Raw genomic sequence first — 23758 nt, 5'->3', positions numbered from 1 at the left:
GGAAAACATACAACTCTCTCTACTTAAAATGAAATGTACAACACAATAGACCTCTTCAGCATGTGAAGACGTCTGAATGCTTTCTATAGCTGCTATACTGCAGCTGATAAGCAACTAATGGCAGCTGTGTTTAAAAGCTCAGTGCAGACTCCACACAGCACACTGAAGACGGACTGAAATCCATTATCTCCTGTTTAATCCCCCCTGTGTAGCTCCTCCATTAAGGCACCTCTGAGACACCGCAAATCTGAATTTGACAAAAGGAAGTTAGGAAGATGTTTCTTATATTTTTTTTTAAAACTATTGGCCTCGATGCAGTATTAAAAGGTTGATCAATTCTTAGTGATTTCAGCTTTTGCAGAACACATTAAGACTCGGTCTGTTGGAATGGATTTCCAAAGGCTTATTAGACCTTACAGTCCCGTTGATCGATGACACTTAAAGCCCTTCAATTATGTTAGAACAAGTTTTAACCTTTGTCTTTATTTTTTCCTCCCAAATTTGCCAGTTGAAGCACATTTCAGACATTTTTTTTTATTCTAACTACCTGTTAATTCTGTTATTCATTTATTCTTTGAAAGATTTAATCACTTGAATCTGCCCCAAGGTCGTTTACTGTGCCTGTGTATAATCTTTACAATAGAAATGTTTTTTATTATTATTGCTGTATCTGATTTTTTAAGTTATTTAACATTTTATTAGCATAGAAATCTTACATATTAGTTAAAAGTACAAAAATCTGTCAGGTTACTGTGGGATTTTGCTGCACTGGTGCAGACTAATTACTGATTCGAGGTATTTTGAAGAATCTGCTCTAAACAGAATACATTATTACATGTTTTACTTACTGTGTTTATCATGTAAGTGCATGCTTGTAAAGGATCTTACATGAATAAACAGCTGGGCTTTAAAGGTTACCACCAGAACTGCAGCAGGGACCTCATTAAAGAGCCACTTAAAGCTTCATCAGATCAAGAAGGATCTACGTGTAGAAGCGTCACCTGCTGCTTTATTAGAAGAACACCGAGAACGTGATGATATTTGTCACGACGAAGTGACATTTGAAAGCTGCTCTGGTGGCAATGGACTGATGCCGCGTTTCCCAAACTAATCTTTTCTCTCACAAGTGCATTTTACTGACATTTTAAGGGATCTTAAAACGAGGCAGAGCCAGATTTCACACCAAGTGCTCTTTTCTTAAGTATAATCATATCTACATTAGTCTTTTTACTTTACGGCTGATCTGCCCGTCACTGCTGATAAGTTAACTTCAAAAAGTCAGTGTCCATCAATAGAGCATCACCACAAGTCAATTAGTAAAGCGTTTATAACAAGGAATGTACCACTTACAGAAAGCAACAAAATAAATCCACAATTTAACAGTTAATAATTGCAAAACCAATGTTTTAATTATATTAACACTCAAATGAATATATGTCATGAAACACTTTAAAAAGGTGGATTACGTGCAATGGCTCAAGGCAAAAAAGAAAAAGAAAAAAAAAAGCATAAAACGAAGGTCTAACATTCTAATAATATGCAAGCAAATTAATATAATAAATTAAAAGAGTTTAATGTCAATAAGGATTACAGCCAAACCAACGATGCTGTAAAACAGGTGAGAAATATACATTTTCTGATTCCCTGCCATTCGCAAAATAAAAATATAAAATCAGAACGATTTTGTTTAGTACAAAATGAAGCACTCTAAATGACATCCACTATTAATACCTCTCATTATTAGTGTTTGTGGAAGTTTTTGCATTCATCTGTTTTCCATAGCATTTCTTTTTTCCTGTGGTATAAGTTCCTGGGCAGGTTATGGCAACATTTGGCATGAACTCTTTATTTCCTTCCAGATTGCATTCCGCAGAGTCTTTTGCAGCAAAGTAAACATGTGCACCAACAACAAAATAAGACAAGAAAATGAAAAGAGGCACATAAGGGCTTTCTCAAACAACAAATTTGTTCTTGGTGGTTGAACCGCTTTTGGTAGCGGTGTCTGCATGAGACTGGTAACCAATAGTCATCTTCACGGGAAGCCCCAAGCGTTCCTTGTAAACTCTCCTGTTGAAATACGAAATGACAACGTAAGATGCTGAGGAGGCCTTCAGTGCTTAGTATACTTAAACAGACCGCGATCTGATCTGCCTCACCCTATGTGCGTTACAGCTTCGCGGTTCTCGTAGTCTGACGTCCAGACGGCTATTTTATCCCCTTTTGTGCGGACGTTGACCACGGCTCCGCAGACATCATCGCTGTAGTCGTCAAAGGCCTCTCCGACTAAGCACAGCAGCTGGTGAGAGGATGCAGAGGAAGAAAAGCTGTTGTCTTGACATAATGAATCACATCTTTATTTTGACAGCAACTTGAAATCCTCATTCTTTGCGACAAGAGAGAAGGCAGTGAGGTCGTTGAGGCTTGTCGTATTCATTACTGGGGAGCTGACATTTTTAAGGATTTCTGCTTTTTCAAAATCAGTGACATGACATAGTATTTGGTGGCATTTTACGCTGACATTATTATTTCTAAAGTTACTACTTAATCCTAGTGTGATATTTCAGCAGTATCTGAACACATTTTGTTCTGACACCTTCGATATCTTCAGACTGCCTCGGCCCTGTTTGAATGTGAAAAACTTCTGCAGCCGACCCAAAGCTTTAGTCACAAACCTGATCATCACACGAGCAGAACATTAAAGGGTTCTTGGTGTTTTTTCATTAACCGATCTTCTGATATTTCACTTCAGTTAAGTTCAGGATCAATGGCAGGTCAGAACAGGAAGAAATTTAGTAAGAATTTACTTTTACCTGAGTTGAGTTCTTCCAGCTTTGGAAGAAGAAATTGTTTTTATCCTATTAAATAAAATCGTAATGTGAATAACCCACTGATTCACCCTATATACTGTAAGTGAATCCTATCCTATATATCAGTGGTTCTGAAACTGTGGTATGTGTACCACTGGTGGCACGTGGGCTCCCTCTAGTGATACGTGGGAAGTCTTCAAAGATTTTTAAGATTAAATAATATACCATGTTCTGATTGAGGGATTTCTGAAAAATTAAAACGTACAGCTCTGCTATCACGTCCAACATAAATGAAGCCAGAAACCTAAACAGCAGTGATGTTTGTAGGGTTAGTGAAGTTGGGCTAGCTGGTATATAATGATGTGCTACGTGGTGGCTAGCTACACAGCTATGGTTAGCATAACATAAACAAAGGCTGCGTTCACACTGCAGGTCTTAATGCTCAATTCCGATTTTTTGATCAAATCCGATTTTTTTGTCTGCTCGTTCACACTACAAATAAAATGTGACAGCAAACGCGCTCTAGTGTGAACGCTCAAAGCGGCCGCATGCGCAAAAGAAGATGTCACACACAACGCGCTCTGTTTAGACCCAGAGCAAACAATATTGTTTGACTGATGGCCCTTAATATAAAGACTTCGGACTTTACGTTTCCCAATTTTGGCTTTAAGTTATTTTGTTATTTACATAATAATGTAAATAACCTAATAATTATCCTTATTGCTGTTTTAGAGAGGAGCAGTGCTTCAAAGGATAGTTGCAGATATTTGTCAGAATCTGCAGATTATGCAGTACAAATAAAACGTTAACGTTTCTCCAACGTTGTCTTCCCAGCAGTTTCACCGGATGGCCAGGAAGCGTTCGCGATGTCTTCTCCGGCGCTGATAATTGGCGTCTGTCTTGTGTCAGTGACGTAAAAGACGGATTTAATGCGACTTGACCGTTCAAACAGCAGTCGCTTTCTGAAACATCGGATATGTATCGGATTCAGTACCACATACGAAAGTGACCCAGATCGGATGTGAAAATATCGGATTTGTGCCGTTCACACTGTCATACCATGATCGGATATGGGTCGCATAGGGTCAAAAAAAATCGGATTTGATGCGCTTTCGCCTGCAGTGTGAACGTAGCCAAAGTGAAGCTGGAGGATGAACGCTAACTTTTTTTCCACTCAATAAAAGTTAAACTGACGTATTGATGTAAACGGACCAAACTTCAGTCAGGAGAACAACTGAGATAATCCATCCACAATACGAGGTTAGTCATTAATATACTGCCGCATGACTGGGGTTTAGTGACATCGTAAGGTTTTAAAAACAGACCTTTGAATAGTGACGATAAAAACCGAGACAGGCCGACAGTGATCACTGACTTATTTTCAGGGGCTTGTTGAGATTAAACAGAACAAGATAGAAAGCTTTAAAACATGTTAAAAACATAACAGCCTTAATAAACTCAGAGTAGTTTGGACCCAGAAGCAGGTTTCATCATATCATCACTTAAAGATTGGATATCCCATCTGCTGTGGATGTTTTAATGCAGTACAGTTGTTATTTTTATCACTTGTCACATCCTGTTTATGACAGTTAAAATAAATAACATTCATATAAGAAAGAAAATTGTCTCGTGTAAACTGTATAGGGTGTTAAACAGGCCTATAGTACTGTACTTTAAAGTACCACCCTTATGACCGACATTAAGAGCCATATATTTTATGAGGTCGTACTTATTGTGAAAATTATGAGAACCACTGGTATATATAAATATATCCTACAGGATTTAAACTGCAAAAAAATTTAAAAGATACAAAGAATGTTAATTTTAAAACTAGTATTTAAATATTTTTTATCTTACAAAGAAATTTAAAAATTGAATTTGGATCTCTGCTGGCCCTGATCCAGGCCTGTATAATATATAACAGGATCCTGTCAAATTTAATGACTAATGGAGAATATTCTTGCAAAACACATTTGCTGCTAACCACGAGCGATTGTGTGGGAGCCAGGTCTGAGATGGCTCTACTATGCTTTTCCCACAGATGCAGAACCAGTGGTCCATCTACAACCTACAGGGGTGCTATGGCCAAAAAGCAGGCACGGACTTGGTAACCAAAAGAAGGCAGACTGAATGATGAAACAGTTTAAATATGTGGCTGTGTGCGGGGCTACTGCAAAAAATCTGCAGAAAAAAATGCAGATGCTGTGCGCTGCAACTGGCTTCCCACTGAAATTACCCCAAATTTTATATTTTGTGGAGCTATGTAAGATTAGATCTTAAAACCTGCAGAAATGGCACCAAGGAAGAATCGGCTCTGCACTGCCAACAGCGCCATATAGGCAGTAGCCATTCATCAGGCGAGATTTAAAATGCTGCCTGGTTCTCGTTGAGATTTAAACTCATGAACTTTTACACCTAGGCGACGCCCTTCTTAAGTTATTGAAGTCACAAGATTATCTGAAAACGATCTCTGATGTTGACCTTGAGATTTGAATCTTAGTCACCTCAACCTCCAGGTCAACATCACTGAGATTCAAATTCACCAACATTTTAGTAGTTGCATCTATTGTATGAATTTTAAGACTATAGGTCACCTTGTTCTCAGTTATCGCATTTAAAAACCTGCCTAGAAATAATATTTGGTAACTTGCTAATTGGTTGGCTGATTGTAGCGCTCACTGCTGCCCCAGGTGGCCATATGTATTAATTCAACACAGTATAAGTGTTCCAACATCCCGGTGATATTTTTTATAGCTTGTGAAAATGTTTTTCTTTTCTTTCCTGCATCTGTGCTGAGCATCGCTCGCTGTTAGCACCAAGCAAGCAAACCAATTTTCAATTGCTCTCATTTGACCAGGTTGTGATCTCAAACCTGCAGCTCAACACGCACTCACAGCAATCGCACATTTGCTGCCAAGAACATGAAATCAATCTGAGCTGCGGCTTGGTTCAGCTCTGAAAGATACGCTTGGTTGTAATCACCCCTTTCTGCAGGCAACAAGTGTAATGATAACATGGTGTAACTAATTATGGCTGCCAGCATGTAATAAATGTACTGCTTTGGGGAGAGGTTAGAGAAATGATTATTATTGTCACTGGTTTAAGCAATGGGATGAAGAGCACAAGCACAGTCAAACCTACAGTTTCCAGCCAGTAGCGGTCCAGGTCTAATCTCCTCTGCTGCTTGGTGAGTGTAACTAGCCAGCGCCCGCCACGCTTGTTCCTCTCATCCTCCCACATGGGTTCAATGCCATCCTGCAGCAATAGTTCAAATTGTCAGCACACATCCCGAGCAGCCTCTAAGAACGAGGTTTCAACGTTGCCTGCAAGCAATGTATCTTTCCCACAGTTAGGCATTATATGTTTGCGACGGAAAAACGAAAATATATCAAAAGTCAGCGTGTATACAGCGAGTGCTGAAACACCTTTTTCTTAAAGATTCACCTTCAACCTATTTCCAGATAGGTTTTTATTTCCCAGAAGATTTCCTTAATGTAAATTTGTACAGATGATGACTGATAATCACTGGTGTGATCCTACATAAAGGCTTGAGTCCAGTACTCTTTTTTTCCACTTTAACTCATCCTCTCTCTCCTGGCTGTGAGCTGGCTTTTTCTTGTTTCCCTTCCCTCCAGCAATGATGCTGCTGTTTTTACTGGAACTCTTGTCTTGGCAGTTCAGTCAGGCATTGTTCTGTTTGCAGAAGCTTTATTTGTTTCTGTTCAGTGTTTGGACTACCACTGCCTTGAGGGGTATGATGTGGGCTGTGGGACAGACCCTCAAAGCAGTCAACTTCAGTACAGGAGTAACTGATATTGTTTTACAATGTCTAAAATAATAATAGGATATCGGTTTAAAACATTTAACTGATCTCTATTCCTGTACTTCAAACGTGGAAGAGGCCTCGGGCCTTTTATTTGCTTATTTAGTATCTCAAAACAACTAAAACTAGCACAAATGCCATATCTCATATCTATGTAAAGACATTTTCCAGCTTAAAAAGATGCTATGTAGTTTTTTTTACATGTAACTTTGAGAATATTTGAAGACTTTTACTTAAAATACAGACTGTTAAAGAAGACACTGACAAGCAAAGGTCACTAAAAACCCCAATTTAATTAAATGTATGTGCATTTAAAGTCAACACTCACTGCTTTTGTCCAGAAAAGGTAAACGAATCAAACATACCTTGAAAAGTGAGTAATCACAGCCTGACATTAGGTTGCTTGACAACTGGATATGGTTGTAGAGACTGAAATAAAGACAGAAAAGCATTAATAAAACCATATTTCACAACATATTATATAGTCAGGGTATCTCACAGCTTGTTTCTCAGTGAGAGCACAGAAGAATCCCAGACATTTATCGTTCCTTACGCCCAGAAATCTTCAACTGTGTCAAATTTAGAGATGAGTCGCAGGTTGGCCTGCCATGTTTTGCTCTTGTCATTCTTGAAGAACCACAGAGACCATCTGTTGTTTTAAGCAGAAAACAAAAATTAGCATAAATATAATAGGCCTATTATTACACACACAATGTAAACAAAGGCAAACAGAACTTCTGGGCAAATGAGCAACGTATGGATGCACGAGATGCAGATGATGCTTGTCCCAAATGCTCAACACTAAACTCTCTAATAATTCAGCAACAGGCTGGCAAAAAAATGAAACTAATAAAGAATTAAAGCAGACAGACTCCCACAGTCCAAATATGAGCCAAATAAGGTCTGAATAATAAGCCAAATATCTTCAGCTGTACTAAATCCACAGAGCAGAGTGTTTGATGAGCATTTAGAACGTTGTGTGAATTTTTCTAGTGAACCTGTTTATCAGACATTTGAATGTTTAGTTATAGGCCATGATCTAAGGCCACATTCATTACACGATCCCTCTCGTGGACTTCAACAGGCTCAATCACCCTTTGACCCTGAAAACAATGTGGGAGTTAAGAAAACTGAGAAATGCACATCACTGTCAATACAAATAACATTAATCCGTTTCAGATGCTTTATGCCACTGTCAATATTTTGGGATATTTAGCCATTAGCATTTACCTTCTCATCAAAATGAGCTGTGAGACACCACTAAAGTGTTTAGGAGCCAACTTTTCTTTTAGCTGACTGGATCTCAGTCGAGTTTGGCTTTTATATTTGACCCTTTTGGACATAAAGACCCTTGTGGAATTTAAATATGCATAAAATATTCATTCACGGCTTATTTGTATTCAGCACAGAAGGTACTTGGAAAGTATCCAAGTATGGATTGAGAGGAAAAACACTGAACCCCCCTGGACAGGTCACCACGCCATCACAGACAATCACAGTCTTACTGTGGGGAAATAAAGAAAGGCTTGAATCCGACGCTCTGCATGCATAAATACATGGATACAGGTACAATTTAATAAAACTCATATATATAGAGTTATGTATGAGTTTTTCCATTTTATCAATGAATCATCCAGATTTTAATTAAAAAATGCAGTCAATCAATTATATTTACTGTCACATACTGTGTATTTACCAGATGTCTACAGGTTAGGGGGTAATTTAAGACCAAACTTGTGATGAAATGCACAACAAAAGTCCAAATGTGCTTATTAATATAATAAGAAGATGAATAATCTTGTTCTGAGACTGAGACAACTGGCTGTGGAACCCCACGACCCCATCAGAATCAGCTGGTTTTCTTGGTACGGTAACTTTAACAACTATCCAGTGAAGTCATACAAAGTAAGTCCATGGTGGTGGGGTGAAATCTGGCATTTTAAGTCACCTAACTTTTTCCAGTCTTTTGATCCTTTAGAATTCCTACATGAGCTATGCACATTAAATTTTCAGTGATGGAAAAACACAAGCTTAAGCTCTGTTAAAAATCTGTAAATAATTTACACCCACTCAAACTGTCACAATCTAAAGTCAAAATCTTACATTTTTATTACTTTTTTTCTTTAAATAATGAACTTTGAACATCAATATCATGGGATATACCACTTTAATCAGCAAAGCAGCATCAATTTAATGTCCGGCGCTTGTACGCTGGATGTTTTAACTGTTTTAACTAGACTGATCCCCAGCTCCTCCAGTCTGCATGTCAAAGTGTTTCTTGGGAAAGATACTGACGCACAAATTACCCTGATCCATCCATCAGTGTGTGTATGAGTGTGATCGTTAGAACACGCTGACAGGCATAGTATAAAGCACTGCTTTGAGTTCTCACTTGGAGTAAAAATGTGATACATAAGCCAGTCCTTTTACCATTTAATAATTAAATGGAGAAAACCCGAAAAGGTGCTTTACAGTTTGATCTTTCCTTTTCCAAAGACGGAGGTTTCTGTGAGATTTTCCACGAGTGTACTGCAGCCCTTCCAGCCTGCTGGGCCAAAACTGATCCCCAGCCTAAGCACTGGGTACTCTTGCATTTAACAGAAGCCACAACTGTTACATCAGCTCATCTGACTGTCCTGCTGTTACCATTTTTTGTACATATAAACTCAGCATGAAAGTAAATGACAAACAATGATTTAATGATGCGGTTCCACTGCATTATCTAATTGTGTGTGTTTGGTGGGGGTTGAGTGGGACAGAGTCATGTGATCTGGAAATCCTAGCTAGCTGTGCGATATCAATGAAAACACTGAAGATCCATCAAAAACACATTTGAGATAACTTCATATTTTAATTATTAAATGTGTATTTATGACATTTTATGACTGCCAAGTCTGTTAGACACTGTCTTCAATCAAGATGAAAATTGCTTTAACTCATCAAAATCTATCTTGGAAACAAAACACATTTGCATTTGCTCTTGTATTTATGTTTCTATCATGCAGACAAATTGTGTAAATGGCTCCTCTTCCTCCCGTAAACACAGCACTCATTGTTTTCAGTGAGTGGTCAATTCATATCTCTCTTTCACTTCCGCATGAGCGGCTGCTTCGGCCATGAGGAGAAACGGTCATTCAGTTCTCGAACTGAGCCTTGTGATCAAACATGAGTCTGACACAGGTCACCAGTCTTTTCTCTGGAGTTTGATGCACTTTTCATCTTGACATTTATCCACTCCCACACACAAGCGGTCGCTCTTACTGACCGTGATAAGATGCTGGCATGTCCTATGTGAATGGCAACTGAAATGCTTTTGTTTTGTTTTGCCTCCAAAGCACAATTTTCAAGCCACTTAGACAAAAATTACTTTAATTCCGTTGAATTAAAGCAAAGCCTGCCTAATTGCTATTCTAAAAATAGTAATTAAGGCTTTATTATACAATTTTAAACTTTAATAACAGTCTTTGCATAACAACAAACAGTTATGCAAAGCAAGGAGGCGAACAAACTATCAGACTTTTTGACTTCAGCTGATAAGCAGTACTGATTTACAGGCCTATAAACACATCACACAGACGACTCACACACACTGGACACGATTTGGTAATAGGAAGTGAGGCAACAATTATATATATATTATTTGGGCCTTAACAGACAAGTCATACTATTAATTACTATTCAATAATGTGATAACAAGTGTTGGCATAAAATAATTTAAACGAGTAATTCTGATCTTTGGTTTTTATCTGGAGAGATAAAGAAATTTTGAGACTGTGGGAGTTTTTAAGACGTTTTCAGAAATCTTTGTGGGGGCATTCAACAGGTTTTCTAGGTTTTTTCTTTTTTTAGTATATAAACATGCAGGTTTTATGTACTGGTAACCACTGAAATTAAAGTTAATTTAAATAACGCTGTAGAACAGCTCATCAAATAAACGTCCTGAGGTGTTACCAAAAGTGTCATGACTTGCTTGAAGGAAAACTTTGGGTCGCTTTACATAAACCTGAGGTCTCTACCTGTTCTGGAGCGGGTGTTTGATGTAGGCCTCTGGGCTCACAATCTCCTGTCCGGTCTGCTCAGCTCCATCTTCATCAGGCTGGGAAGGACTTGGGTTAGTTTCCTAAAAAAAATAGATGGAGGCTCAACACTAATAGAAGGTATACAATAAAACTGAAAACAACATGTTTGAGTTCTGGTTTTTCCTCTTGTTTACTTGTTTCCACTAGTAGAAGTCCCATTTTTAAAAAAAGAAACTGATATTTTAGCCTAAAACGAAACTTAGATCGACTTAAATTCCGTGACGGAAGCAGATGTTTACGGAATCCATTACGAACATCTGGAACACATTTCACTATGATGCGAGACAAATACTAACTAATATTAACTATAAAATTACTTAATACAAATAAGGAATCCCCTCTGTGCTTCTACATCATTTACCTCAGCTTACAGCACTGCTAACGGCGGACCGCAGAGGTCATGTGTCGAACCATTCTGACAGCTGGATTTTTATTTACATAAAGTCCTCCTCGGATATAAGGTATGATTTCACGTGCCTCTAATAAACACATATTTCTTGGAGGTTCACTTCACCGCTGCGCAATGTCCGTCACTAAAAGTGACTGGTTTTCAGGTGAGAGTTAATGTGCTTCCCTCGATTGGTAGCAGTAACGTCAGCCTTGAAAGTTGGGAGATTTCCACATACAAGCATTCCTGATTTACGCCTCGCTCGTGGCACCCAAGACAAACTTGAAGTACTCAAAACAACACGTGCGGCCCCAACAACGCTCATTAAGCATTTATGGGCTAACGTTAAGAGTTGTACGTGAAGTTTACGGCCGACACCGCCCTGTAATCGAAGCGAGAAGACCCTCATATGTTTTCATGTGTTCTTTACAGAAAGTACTCACCGGTTCGGCGGTCGCCATCTTACAATTCTCTGTTAGGAAAGTTTCTGTTGATTGGACCGAACTATGCAACGTGACGGTCCCGCTGCGGACATGCGCCGTGCATGCAGCTGCCACTGGCTGGCTGCGCCGGCTGGCTGCTTGTCGTCGACTCCACCCCTTGTGCAGACGGAGCAGGCATGGCGAGCACCGAGGCTAGAAGGGAGTGTGAGACAGAGGGCTGCAGTAAGGACGCCAAACTTCAGTGCCCTACATGTATCAAGCTTGGTATTCAAGGTTCCTATTTCTGCTCGCAGGTACTTCTGCTTTCCCGGTTTGTCTGCTTTAAATGTGAGCTGGTGCCGCGTGCCGGGGCCCTCTGTTTTATCACGAGGTTGCTAACTGACAAGCTAGGTAGCTGTGTGTACGTGAATCTATTGGTAAAGCGCAACTTTTTGTGAACGTTGCGGATGCTTATTAGTTGTATAGTGGCACACAGACTGGTGGCGATAAATAATGCAACCAGTGATTGTAACTGGTGCTACCTGCTAACCACCAGGCCGAGGGCAAACGCTTAGCTAGCTAACTTATGGCTAAAATGAGTCATGTAACGACCCTGGTCAAAATAATAGCTGTGGCCAATTGGTGTTAAGTTGTCTAACGTAAAACGGTTTATGAAGTCATATTTATTGTGTAGGAATCACATAAAGTGATGCAGTATGTTGCACACACTTGCATTTGAGTTGTAAAGTGATATGTCACGCAACTCTAGCCCGACAGATCATCCTGGTTCTTTGGTTCCCACGAGACCAAACATCTGTAGGAAATGTGTCATTTTAAGGATGGTGTTTATGCGTTGGGTCTCCTACTTGGCTGGAAATCAGAAGAGCTACATGTAGTATGCAAACACATTTCTTTCAGAAGTTTGGCAGCTTAAAGTAGTGACAAACACATTGGTACGCCACTTGTTTTAATTACCAGTTATACCACGTGGATATTTCCTTTGTAGCTGCAGACACTGGATTAGAATGATCAGTAGAATTTTGAGTAAAATCTCTTCAGATTTCTTTTAAAAGCTTGATAAATGGTTAGTAATAAACACTGTTAGCAACACGATCTTGTAGTGCAAAGGTATTTGACCCTAAAGGTCTCTGCTGTGAGTGCAGTTTTGGTTCTGTTGCCAGACTCGGCTTTCCTGTCACATACTTTAGTGGTGTTTCACTGTCCACGCTGATTTATAGGCCTTGATGGTTTCTGGTTGCAAATCAGCAAATAAGATGGCCTTTATCGATGGTAGCAGGCCATTCTTTTTCTGCTATTTCTCAAAGTAAAGTAACCCAAATTTCAGTTGTAGCTGACTATAATTGGGTTATGTGGTTGTGATCACGTGTGAATGTTACATATTGTTGATATGGACTTCACTGAAAAATTTGTGCTGTAACAGTAATAACAATAATTTTTCTTTGCAGGAATGTTTTAAAGGAAGCTGGGCATCTCACAAGTTGCTGCACAAAAAAGCAAGTAGGTGCAATTGGGCACTGTCTACCACTGTGCTATCATGATGCTTAGCTTATATGAACAAGCAGCGTTGCATTTATGTGCATGTTATTAATACAGAAGGACAGGTTGACTGTGTAAAACCTACATGTAGGAAGTAACACTAAAATGAGACTAACAAAACAAAACACATTTATAATAATAACAGACTATACTAACTACATTCAAATATGCTCCTGTAATATCCTAGCTGCAACTAAACCCGGAAAACCAAAAAATGCAAATATATCACTGCACATCAAGTGATCACACCATAACTTTGAAAACACTGCAGTCAGTGCAGACATGGGTACACACACTACAAAAAAGTACTATTAAGAATTTAGAGCTATACATTACATACTGTGGATTGAAACAAGGAAGTGGCACAAAACAAACTAATGAGGTTTTCTAAAAAAGTTATTTAGTCCTTACAAGATGCAGTAACTACTACTAAAACAAAAGCTACAAGGAAATCAAAAAGGACAGTGGGACAAGGTCAAATTAGTGACTGCAAAAACCAGACAATTCCAACACAAAATAAAAAACACTATTTGATAACCATAATTTGAAACAGGTCTGAACCAAAAGAAACCTAAAACTAAAAAAAATGCATAATTATAACACCGCTGCATCGCTAATTATCCCACGTATATGAAATCTAAGTCTCAGCAAATTAATTCATCAAACTCGTAACCACACTGAAGCGTGACTGTCAAAAGCGTGACTGTCAAAAGCGTGACTGTCAACTGCTGTGCATTGCACAGCAGTTGTTTTGATTGCTGTCAATTTTGACAGCCCTAAAAAAGATAAATATAAGTTTGTACGTGCTCCTGTTAGCTTTTCTTCAAATTCTTTAATTCTCACTCGCTTTTGCGCATGCGCAGGACTGGAACGTAAGTGATTTCGGTCGTTTCAATGTGAACACGACTGAAAACACTAGTGTGGATGCAGAGCGTTTTCAGACGAAAACGCTGTTTTCAAATCTATCCAGGCTAGTGTGGACGTAGCCTAAGGTAACACATATCCATTACCACAGATCAAAATCATTCACAGCTTCCTTTTAAGACTCCTCTGCCAATCAAATTGCAGCTCAGAAAGCTGAGAGGTGGCACCCCTTACATATATACGTGTCCTTTTAGAGTCACGAGTTGGTGAAACTTCTTTCTGTACTTTGTGCCAGATGATTCAGACACCCTGTGAGTTGTTTTATGTGTATGTTGTATATTCTTTTGTATTTTAGAGGAAGAGAAGAACCAAAATGAATCTAAGAACTGTGTGGAGAAGGAGATCAACACAGACCCATGGCCAGGGTACCGCTACACAGGAAAACTACGCCCTCACTACCCTCTGGTAAGTAATGAAAAATGAACGGGCAGGCAGAACAGCTACAGTCCACTATATAGGGCTGCATTAACCTGCACTAGCCAAACAAACTGGACTTTGGGGATCAAACATGGCATTGTATGGATAGCCCAGCTTCAGTGCACTACTAAGCCTAGTTTATGGTCATTGCATTGGTTATTGCGTGTAAAGTTGTCTTGCTGACAAGATAAACTAGGTGTACACATAAAAGGTGAAGTGAAATGACATTGAGTTATCTACATGTAATAAAATCATCCCAACAAGTATTTCACAGATTGTAACAGATCAGGGGAATAAAAGAAGCCAACAGGAAAAGCATCATCTGAACTTTTCAGTCGTGTCATCTCACTTGGCTGCAGTTTGTGTGAAAAACTATTGCCAACATACAGACAAAAGCTGTTGGATTAGGACATCTGAGAATCTAGACACTGCTGATCCTTTGCTGTTAGCTTCCCGTGAGATGTGTTAGGTCTCCTGGTACCACTGCTACTGATGCAAGGTGTAGTAAATGCACATAAAGCCAGAATTAAACCGAATACATCAGTACGTTGACACTGATATCCGGTCCAGCTTTTTGAATCAGGATCAGACTAATATCCGATTCAAATGTCAGAACGGTGCATCAAAAAAAAAAGGGGGGGGGGGCTGGTGGTGGTGGGATGCATTGGATTTATAACACAGCACGAAACGGGTACAGGCTCAAGCATAAAGATAAGAATCATCTTATGGTATTTACCTTATTCAAATGAATGGAAATCAAACACAGACACTAAAAGGAAATGTTACATTTTGTTACTTGCTTCAAGGATTCTCTTATATAAACACTGACACGCTGAGTTAACCTGTCTCTCTTTCTTCTGGCCTTCTCTGTAGACTCCCATGAGACCTGTGCCAGGTGACATCCAAAGACCTGACTATGCTGATCATCCCAGAGGTAACCTGATCTCTGTTCCAGCAGAAGTGATCTTTTTATTTATTTATTTATAGCTGTAAATCCTTTTTGACATGTCACACTGTCTAGGGAAGTGCAGTTCATCAGAGGTACTGTGTACAAGTAAGAGGATTCATTCAGGGCTGTCATACTTTTGATAAATCCGAAATCAACCCTAGCTCAGTTGGGGCATGGGACATGATGAGCATAAGATGTGGTGTCTTGGTATAATATTACAATATTTAACCTGACTTTGACCTGCATAACTGATGGGTTCATTGGTATTTTAGTGGCAAATAAGTTACTAATATGTCATTTTGTAAGTATGTGTTGACATCAGCTAGGTGGGGAAAAAAGTCCAGACCACATTCATTATTACCACAATAAATGAGTTAGAAACTAATGGCACAGATTTAGTAACGCATGCATGAGCATTGAGAGCTACCTGTTGAAGGCCCGTCTCTGTCGCTGTCTGAACAATGCACTCATCCATGCATGCATGTTCTGCCATTTTTGCATGAATGCACAGATAAGCTTGATAAGATAAGTCTTGTGCTGTCAGCTAAAGATCTGTACACACAGAGGATAGTCTGAACAGGCGCGTAATGAAGAGCCACATCAGCAAGTTTTGTGCTGTAATTGAAATTCAGCAGTTTATCGAGATCTTTGTCACCAGTTCATTTTTAATTTTGCTTAAGTGGGCATATTTAATATGGTGAGGCAACTGTGCCGCGTTCAGCCACAACAACCAGTTTACAATTGGGCTCATGCATTAGAATTAATATCACATGGTTTATATTCAGATGCAGAATTAGATGTGTGCTCACTGTTTGTCCAGGATTATGTTTGCTTACTTGTTTCTAGTCTTTTCAAGTCCACTCAAAGGATAAATTCACATATGAGCCTCTACATTCTTTTTCTTACATCATGGGCAGAACACATTTTACATTACATGCTGTAGCTACTTAGTAACCTTATTGTACAGATGAGGTTGGGCACAGACCATTTGATGTGTGCATCATTTTCAACTTCTAATAATGAAATTCATGTTACTCACAAGTAGACCCTACTCGCTGACAAGAAATATGTAATCCTGCAGTTACACGTGGAGTTGAGTTGAATCAGTGAGTATCAGCCTGAGATACAATGGCTATACTCTCATTCTGTATTGCTTCTGTCCTTGCTCTTTAAAAGCTTTTCCTTGTTGGTGTAAGTCTGATTCCTAAACCATTTCCTAAAGTCCATCTCCAGACTCTAACCTTATTTTTAGCTGATGGTGTTGTTTAGCCTTTCCAACATACTGACTTCATCAGGATTTTAAGAGTGGGGTGGAACAGAGGAGCAGCTCATCATGATTTGCTGTGTTGCTCAGTAGTCACTCCTTAGGGGTGCTGAAAAAGTGTGGACTAAACCTTTAAACATTCACTGATAGATTAATCGTTTCTTCTCCCACAGCGCTCACTGGACTGTTTTTAAATCCAGAACCTGATATTTCTTGTTATGATCTTGTCAAGATCAATCAGTAAATCTGGATTTAAATGTATCTACATGGGCAAAGTATTGTGCTTAGTGCAGCTCGTTTTAAAGCTGCTGCAACAGTATATGGATATAATTTCACAGTTCAGCTTTTGGAGATGTAGCACTTTGAAATCAGTGACTATCATGTAGGCACATCTGTACTGATGCCTTTTATTTCTAAGCTGGTGTTTCAAACTGGACTTGAATAGTCTTCTTTCTAATGTCCCTGTAATATCTCACGGTGATCTCTCTCCCTCGTTGGTGTTGGATTTATTGCAGGGAAAAGTCAACCTGCTGACAGCTCTGCTGTCACGCTGTGTTTTTTATCACCAGTTTGTTTCTTTTATGTAAATTATCACAAGCTGAGATTACTCTAACCTGCCTTATTTTACATTTATTTCTCTGGGCAAGTCATTCTTTTTTTGCAGCCATGGCAACCTCTGCATTCGTGTCATCTGACTGCATAGATCCACACTCAGGTAGTCATGGTTACAGTCTCCTTTCATTCTTCTGTGGTGCCAATTCGGGGAGTGAAGTACAATTGATTCAGGACAGTGTTTCAATGGATTTAAATTATTACTAGTAAATAGGGATTCTTTAATAACTCAAATGTGGACAGTGAGCATCTTCAAATCAGCAGGTACACATCAACTAGCTGCACATTCCAAAGGAAAAGGCAAAAAAATGCCTGATAGAGGCCTCTTATTAGTTCAGGCTCGGTCCCGCTTCAGGGCTGAACACAAGCATTTTCAGCAGTGATTTTCATTCTGAAAACATAATGTACACGCGGTCCTTTTCTCATACTTCGCTTCTTCTCAGAACAGGTGTATCAAAGCGTTAGTAAGTCCAATTGATTTCCATTGTCACACTGTGGCCTCTTCAGGTCAAAAGGACATCAGCATTTGATTCAAACACTAATCTGTCGCATGTCTGTGTTGCTAGGCAACTGTTCACGTTCATCCAGCATTCATCTGGTGGAGTTAATAAATTATGGACCAGCGAATTATTGATGACCCGGTTCTTTGACCAACAGATATTTGTATGCATTTTGCAGTCCAATAAAAATGTTGGGCTCTTGTTGGATCGGTCGTTACCAAGCTGACCTGCTGCACTGAGACCTGCACTTTTGTTGTTCTCCATATAACAGAAGCTGCCGAGCTTTGTTCTTCTGAGCCGACGGTGTGAGTGTCATTAGACCCTGCCTCTGCTCAGGTGCTGAAGCTGTAGTGTAGTCTTTATAGGAGTGGCTAGTTATTCATAGCAGCTCAAGATGCTTGTTAGATGTTTAGGGCTGAAGCTGGCAAAATATCAAAACAGTTCAGCTTGATATGCACTCATGACACTTTATTAGGAACACCAGTGCAAACTAATAGACAGACTGCAATCTGATGCAATTCTACTTTTACACTTGTGATTTTTGTTGATATTGTGAGAAAGATGGTTTGGTTTTGTACTGGATTTAAATATACTATCGGTCCTCATGATCATACATGAGGTCATACCTGAGGTGAGTTTATTTTTCAGATTTATACTGCTGTACAAGCAGTAAAAAATTAAACATCACAAGGATTTCACATTAAAAGTACCAAAACTAAACCAGGTGGCACTCCTGTGCTACCATCAGTAGTTCTATTCCTCTGACATATCAAAAACAACGTTCATGTCCTAAAACAAGGAATACCTGTTTGTAGTGATTAAACCTTTTCTCATGAGAGCGCACCCTGGGCTTAGACTTTAGCCATGGCTTTCTGAGAGTAGATTTGCCTTCTGCTATAGAGAGTAGTGTTTTTTTTTTTATTATTTATTTTTCCAGATGTTCCCTGTTCTTACACAGTGGTTTTTACTGAAACTAAATCACTGTTTTCTGATGGTCTAGAGGTGGATTAATTGTGTACTGTAACTTGTTGAAGCTGCGAGGAGTCAGAGACAACTGAAGGTAAAGCTCATAGGACAGTATGGATTAACATGATTGCCTTTATTTAAGTATCTATATTCTTGCATGGGGTAATAGTTACAGTTGCACCAATTACAGTGTAACTGTTAAAATTATAGTATGAATGACAATGCCTTCTCAGTAACAGATGATTTATTTAGTTGTCACTTGTGATGGAAAAACAAAATCAATCAGGAGAATGTAAATCCAGCAGTGACAGTCTGGAAATTGATAGACTGACAGCAGCTGCTATTGCAAGATCCTGGCTGAATGAGCTCATCAGTTTCACTGAGTATTGACGTGTGAGTGATGCCAGTTGTCTGTCCTTGTTTCCGTCCCGTAGGGATGTCTGAGTCCGAGCAGTTCTTGAAGGGGACGTCACAGATCAAGACTCTTTACCCCGAGGACATTGAGGGCATGAGAGTTGTATGCAAGGTAGCAATCAGTATTGACTGTCTGCTTTCAAGGCGTGCATTTCTAGCTTACCTTTTATTGCAGTGCGATTTTGACATGTGTGCTATTTGCAGCTGGCAAGAGAAGTTCTGGACATTGCAGCCGTGATGGTGAAACCAGGCGTTACAACAGAAGAAATTGACCACGCCGTACATCTGGTGCGTTGTTTTGAAACAAGACACAATGCCTCATTTTTGGATCCACTAAACACAAACTCGCATTATGGCTCATTATAGTTCATCCACATGTCAGCGCCAGGCATGTAAGCAACGTAAGCACTTAGGTTTGAACTGTTAAATATCAAATTAACTCATTTAAAATGGATTATTGGTCTTTAATATATGTCATACATTTACATTTGTACTCTGTTGTTGCACTGCTGCCATCTCTGTAACATACACACTTTGTCCCGACAGGCCTGTTTAGCAAGGAACTGCTACCCCTCCCCTCTCAACTACTACAATTTTCCCAAATCCTGCTGCACGTCTGTTAACGAAGTCATCTGCCATGGCATCCCAGACAGAAGACCCCTGCAAGAAGGAGATATCCTCAATGGTGCGTTCACTGCCTCACATGTCTTCTCTTATCTGTTCCTGCTTTACTGCCATCATGTGCTTTACTCTCCAGGGAACTTTAATACTACAGTGTTTAAAAATGTATTCATATTCCCAATGTCTAGCAAAGTCCTGTGAATGCTTGAGTTTTTATACTGGTAAATGTTTGAGGTGAGGGGGGGGGGGGGGATTGGGATGACAAATGATTGTACCGAGATCCTGAAATGGTATCAGCAGGAGTTTGGCCAATTTTAGCCTCTTTATGAATATTTCTGCTAAGGCGACGTCTTCTATCCGCCACTCCCCTCAGAGCGTCTGATGGAGTACTTGCCAACAACTCATCTCTCGCTGCGTGGCCCGACAAGACAAATAGTTTCATTAACCTCTACCAGTGGGGCTTTGCCAGTCAGATTCTCTGCTGTCTATATTTTTCCTCAAGTGGGGAAAAGTCCCAGTTTGCAAACTGGCACTTCCAATTTTATCAGCAATTTTTTAATAAAAGGATATTTTGTATTGCCTTGCAAATGGATACGTGTTTTCTGAAAACTTGCTAGCGCCTGTTATTAACTGCTCTTGGCAGGTCATTCATAATATTGCTCCCTTTGTGTTAAACATAAAAGAATTCAGTTTGTCATCTGATACAATGGTCCTGACATATTTGTCTTCCCACGCTCACGCAGTGGACATCACTGTGTACCACAATGGTTTCCATGGCGACCTCAACGAAACCTTCTTTGTTGGAGAGGTGGACGAAGGAGCAAAGAAACTGGTTCAGACTACGTATGAATGCCTTATGCAAGCCATTGACTCTGGTAGGCTCACTTTCTGTCTTTCTAACATTTTACAGTGATGGTGGTGTTTTGTGTTGATGTGATGGACGTTATGTTCTCTACCCTTGTTTAATCAAAGACACAGCTTTGGCTAAATCAGCCAGTATTAGCTTATTAGGATTATTGGTATCAATATATTGAGGTCCTTGAATAACAAGAATTAGCAGAGTTCGGCCACCAGAGAGCACTTACATTTCAGAGCAAGTCGAAATTGATGGGTCATTCCTCAGTGACCCATCAGTTTGTGAACTGCAATCCTCAAAGTGGCCAGGATATTGCAAATTCTGATTATCTACATGTGCGTGGCAACTGGGATGCACCATCTGCTGAGGAACATCATGCATTATGGAAGATTATCAGCTAATCACATTTTTATTTTCTGGTCTGCGCAATAAAAATAAAAGCAGATCCTCTTTTCCCACAGCCTCTTCAGAGGCCTCGTTTTGTCCAGTTAATAGTCAAAGATATTCAATTGACTGCTGAAGGCAAACACAATATTACCTTTGTGAACCTGAAATAGGAAAATACTTTACATTTTGAAACATTTACGTAGAAACAACATCGTTTTCCATGTCAAATAGTTACATTAGTGTGTGTGGTTCAGGAAATAAACTAAGCCCTGTGTTGTTTGCTTCCTCAGTGAAGCCTGGCATTCGCTACAGAGAGCTAGGTAACATCATCCAGAAGCACGCTCAGGCCAACGGCTTCTCCGTGGTGCGCAGCTACTGCGGCCACGGCATCCACAGACTTTTCCACACGGCTCCCAATGTGCCGCACTATGCCAGTGAGTAACTCCCACGGTTAGCGCTGAATGTGTTAGCATTAATTACTCAAAAGTGCATGATTTATGTTCTCCTTAATTTCCCAGAAAACAAAGCAGTTGGTGTTATGAAGCCTGGCCATGTGTTCACCATTGAGCCCATGATATGTGAAGGTGAGTGTAACCTTTGTATGAATAATAATCTTTACAGAAATAGATCAAATGAATATGTTAGAAAACTGCCTTAATTAGACAATTTGCAAACTACATAGTTCAAGCGACTAAAACTAGAATACTATGTCAAGTTAAACATTGGAATTCTTGTTTCTGTTTGCAGCTTTATTGCAGTGTAGTTCTCATAATACACCATAAATGGTGTTTTGCTTGGTTTTTAGGAACAGAAGCCTTTGAAGAAACCAAATTGTTTTATCTAATCAGCTCATCCTAAAGCAAAATGACCAAGTTGCCTTCAGAAATCACCTTCACAGTCGAGCATATACTGAGCAAAGCTGAGACTATTAACAGGTTCTTACAGGGTAAAATTGTGTAAAGCCAGTCAGGCTCCAAAATGGGTCATTACACTTTAAAACCTTTAACTATCTCACAGGTAAACAGTGAGTCATTGCATAGCTCAGAGGCTTTGTTTTGTCGACTTTGCTAAATTGACTTTGTGTAAGCCAAAGTCAGAAATCGTGTGCGTGTGTGTAATGTCTCAGGTGGCTGGCAAGATGAGACGTGGCCAGACGGCTGGACGGCGGTGACCAGAGATGGGAAGCGCTCGGCTCAGTTCGAACACACCCTGCTGGTGACGGAAACCGGCTGCGAGATCCTCACCCGCCGTCTGGAAGACAACGGACGCGCTCATTTCCTCAGCCAAATGTAGACCGGACAGAAACGCACCAAGGACTGGACTTTACCACACACACACACACACACACACACACACACACACACACACCCCCAGCACTTCTGCAGCTCACACACAGCACATTGAAAAATCATGAGGCACCGCTCCTGGAGCTCTCATGGCTTTCTGAATTAAATATCGGTTCCTCAAAGTAAATGGAAGTACTTGAATGTGTCTTATATCAAATGTGGATTACTTTATTAGTGAAAACTGTATCCTCTGGAGGAAATATAAAAGTATTTATGAGATTTGGTTTTGCTTAGTGGACAGGATTGATAGGCTCGTTTTCACCTCTGGGTCTTGTCATGCCCAGAGCTGTCACAGGCTGTCTAGTTGTTGTTGTCAGTGGTGGGTGGAGCTCAGGGCAAATTCAACTAGTACACCATGCTTTGCTTCTGTTTTTTTTTTTCCCCCCAACCTCTGCTAACTTAATCACATGTCATATAACTTTACCGGTTGTGGAGTGAGGAGAACCAGCAATACTAGAGAGCAGAGGGAACAGAGTCCACAGAACACCAACAAGCAACTTAAAATTTAGGCTTATCAAATTCAAGTTGGGCAACTAAGGCAGGTTCACGGCCAGAGAGCTAAAGGAAACAATTGGTATTGAGTTGATTTACTGTTTAATGGAAGACGAGGCTGATTAGCTGACTACACTATGTCATCGTCTCATTCACCTGTTGACGTGTCCAGTACAAGTGCTGTAACCTAATTGTTATGTCTTGAATGTGGCTATTATTAGCGCTCATCCGGTGAGGAAATGGGCAACGGTTGCTAGGAGAATTGTGACGTAGCCTCAAGAGCATCTGCGCGGTTGTCCAGAAAGACAATAAAGACCCTGAACCTCAAAGTGCTGGACTTTTTGGCCCTGCTTTGAGAAGTACTCCTTTGGTGTCTCATGTTTTCAATAGCCCCGTTGTAGCAAATTAAAATGTGAATCTAGAAATTGAAACTAGCCAGCTATCTCCATCGGTGGCTCCCCTCTCCTTTTACTCTGCAGTAGTCACCATTCATCTCGATGACGGGATTTTCCTCGTGCAAGAAGCAGCATTCGGTATTTCTATATTTTCAGAGGACTAATGTGATCAGAGTTTCTCTGCCATCTTTGTATTTCTTCTAATGGAGTAATAAATGACTCTTCTGTAGCTGTGTGTGGGTGAGTTTGTCCTTCAGTAGACTGCAAATGAAAATCCCAAAAGTGGCTTAATTTAGCAGCCTTTTATTAATGGAAGTGACAGTTTGGGTTCTTCTCAGCCGTAATGCCTTTTTAAACTCAGAGGAGGGCAGTGATGATCATTAAAGTTTTGATTTTTGACTCTGTTTACTCCCGTGTTACACAATGTCATCATTTTTAGTGCATTTTCCTCTGCTTCATTCATTGCAAATGAATTTAGTCCCACAAACTTGACTGTGTCTGTGTTTGTAAGAGTTGGAACTCTTATGTGCAGTTTGATG

The 23758-nt window shown here is 39.8% G+C and overlaps 2 protein-coding genes across 2 annotated transcripts; one reads left to right on the top strand and one right to left on the bottom strand.

Annotated features, from left to right (window-relative positions):
• Nucleotides 1-1383: 1383 nt before the first annotated feature.
• eif4eb (eukaryotic translation initiation factor 4eb) lies at nucleotides 1384-11668 on the bottom strand. Its single transcript, XM_040023612.1, has 7 exons — nucleotides 11541-11668; nucleotides 10647-10750; nucleotides 7184-7279; nucleotides 6996-7059; nucleotides 5949-6062; nucleotides 2157-2296; nucleotides 1384-2067 (listed from the first exon to the last, which is right to left on the bottom strand). Exons 1-7 carry the CDS (start codon nucleotides 11556-11558, stop codon nucleotides 1953-1955), a joined length of 651 nt encoding a protein of 216 aa, XP_039879546.1. The 5' UTR covers nucleotides 11559-11668; the 3' UTR covers nucleotides 1384-1952.
• A 1-nt stretch (nucleotide 11669) lies between these two features.
• On the top strand, nucleotides 11670-23448 carry metap1 (methionyl aminopeptidase 1). Its single transcript, XM_040023606.1, has 11 exons — nucleotides 11670-11833; nucleotides 12986-13037; nucleotides 14296-14405; nucleotides 15291-15351; nucleotides 19143-19234; nucleotides 19327-19410; nucleotides 19669-19807; nucleotides 20487-20618; nucleotides 21277-21420; nucleotides 21505-21570; nucleotides 22113-23448. The coding sequence occupies exons 1-11, from the start codon at nucleotides 11717-11719 to the stop codon at nucleotides 22277-22279; spliced, it is 1164 nt and encodes a 387-aa protein (XP_039879540.1). The 5' UTR covers nucleotides 11670-11716; the 3' UTR covers nucleotides 22280-23448.
• The last annotated feature ends 310 nt before the right edge of the window (nucleotides 23449-23758 follow it).

Source organism: Simochromis diagramma, unplaced genomic scaffold, assembly GCF_900408965.1.
Source record: "Simochromis diagramma unplaced genomic scaffold, fSimDia1.1 OVJJ01000303.1, whole genome shotgun sequence".
Classification (NCBI taxonomy): domain Eukaryota; kingdom Metazoa; phylum Chordata; class Actinopteri; order Cichliformes; family Cichlidae; genus Simochromis; species Simochromis diagramma.
The sequence above is the reverse complement of the archived record's forward strand: the minus strand, read 5'-3'. Positions and strand labels throughout refer to the sequence as shown.

Excerpts from the sequence above, each read along its gene's own strand:
- eif4eb (XM_040023612.1), bottom strand. Across the intron at positions 6,063-6,995 it reads GTGATTACTCACTTTTCAAG|GATGGCATTGAACCCATGTG; the intron begins GTATGTTTGATT and ends CTATTGCTGCAG. Across the intron at positions 2,068-2,156 it reads GAAGCTGTAACGCACATAGG|GAGAGTTTACAAGGAACGCT; the intron begins GTGAGGCAGATC and ends GTATTTCAACAG.
- metap1 (XM_040023606.1), top strand. The coding sequence starts at position 11,717 with ATGGCGAGCACCGAGGCTAGAAGGGAGTGTGAGACAGAGGGCTGCAGT. Across the intron at positions 19,411-19,668 it reads TTGACCACGCCGTACATCTG|GCCTGTTTAGCAAGGAACTG; the intron begins GTGCGTTGTTTT and ends TTGTCCCGACAG. Across the intron at positions 21,571-22,112 it reads TGAGCCCATGATATGTGAAG|GTGGCTGGCAAGATGAGACG; the intron begins GTGAGTGTAACC and ends GTAATGTCTCAG.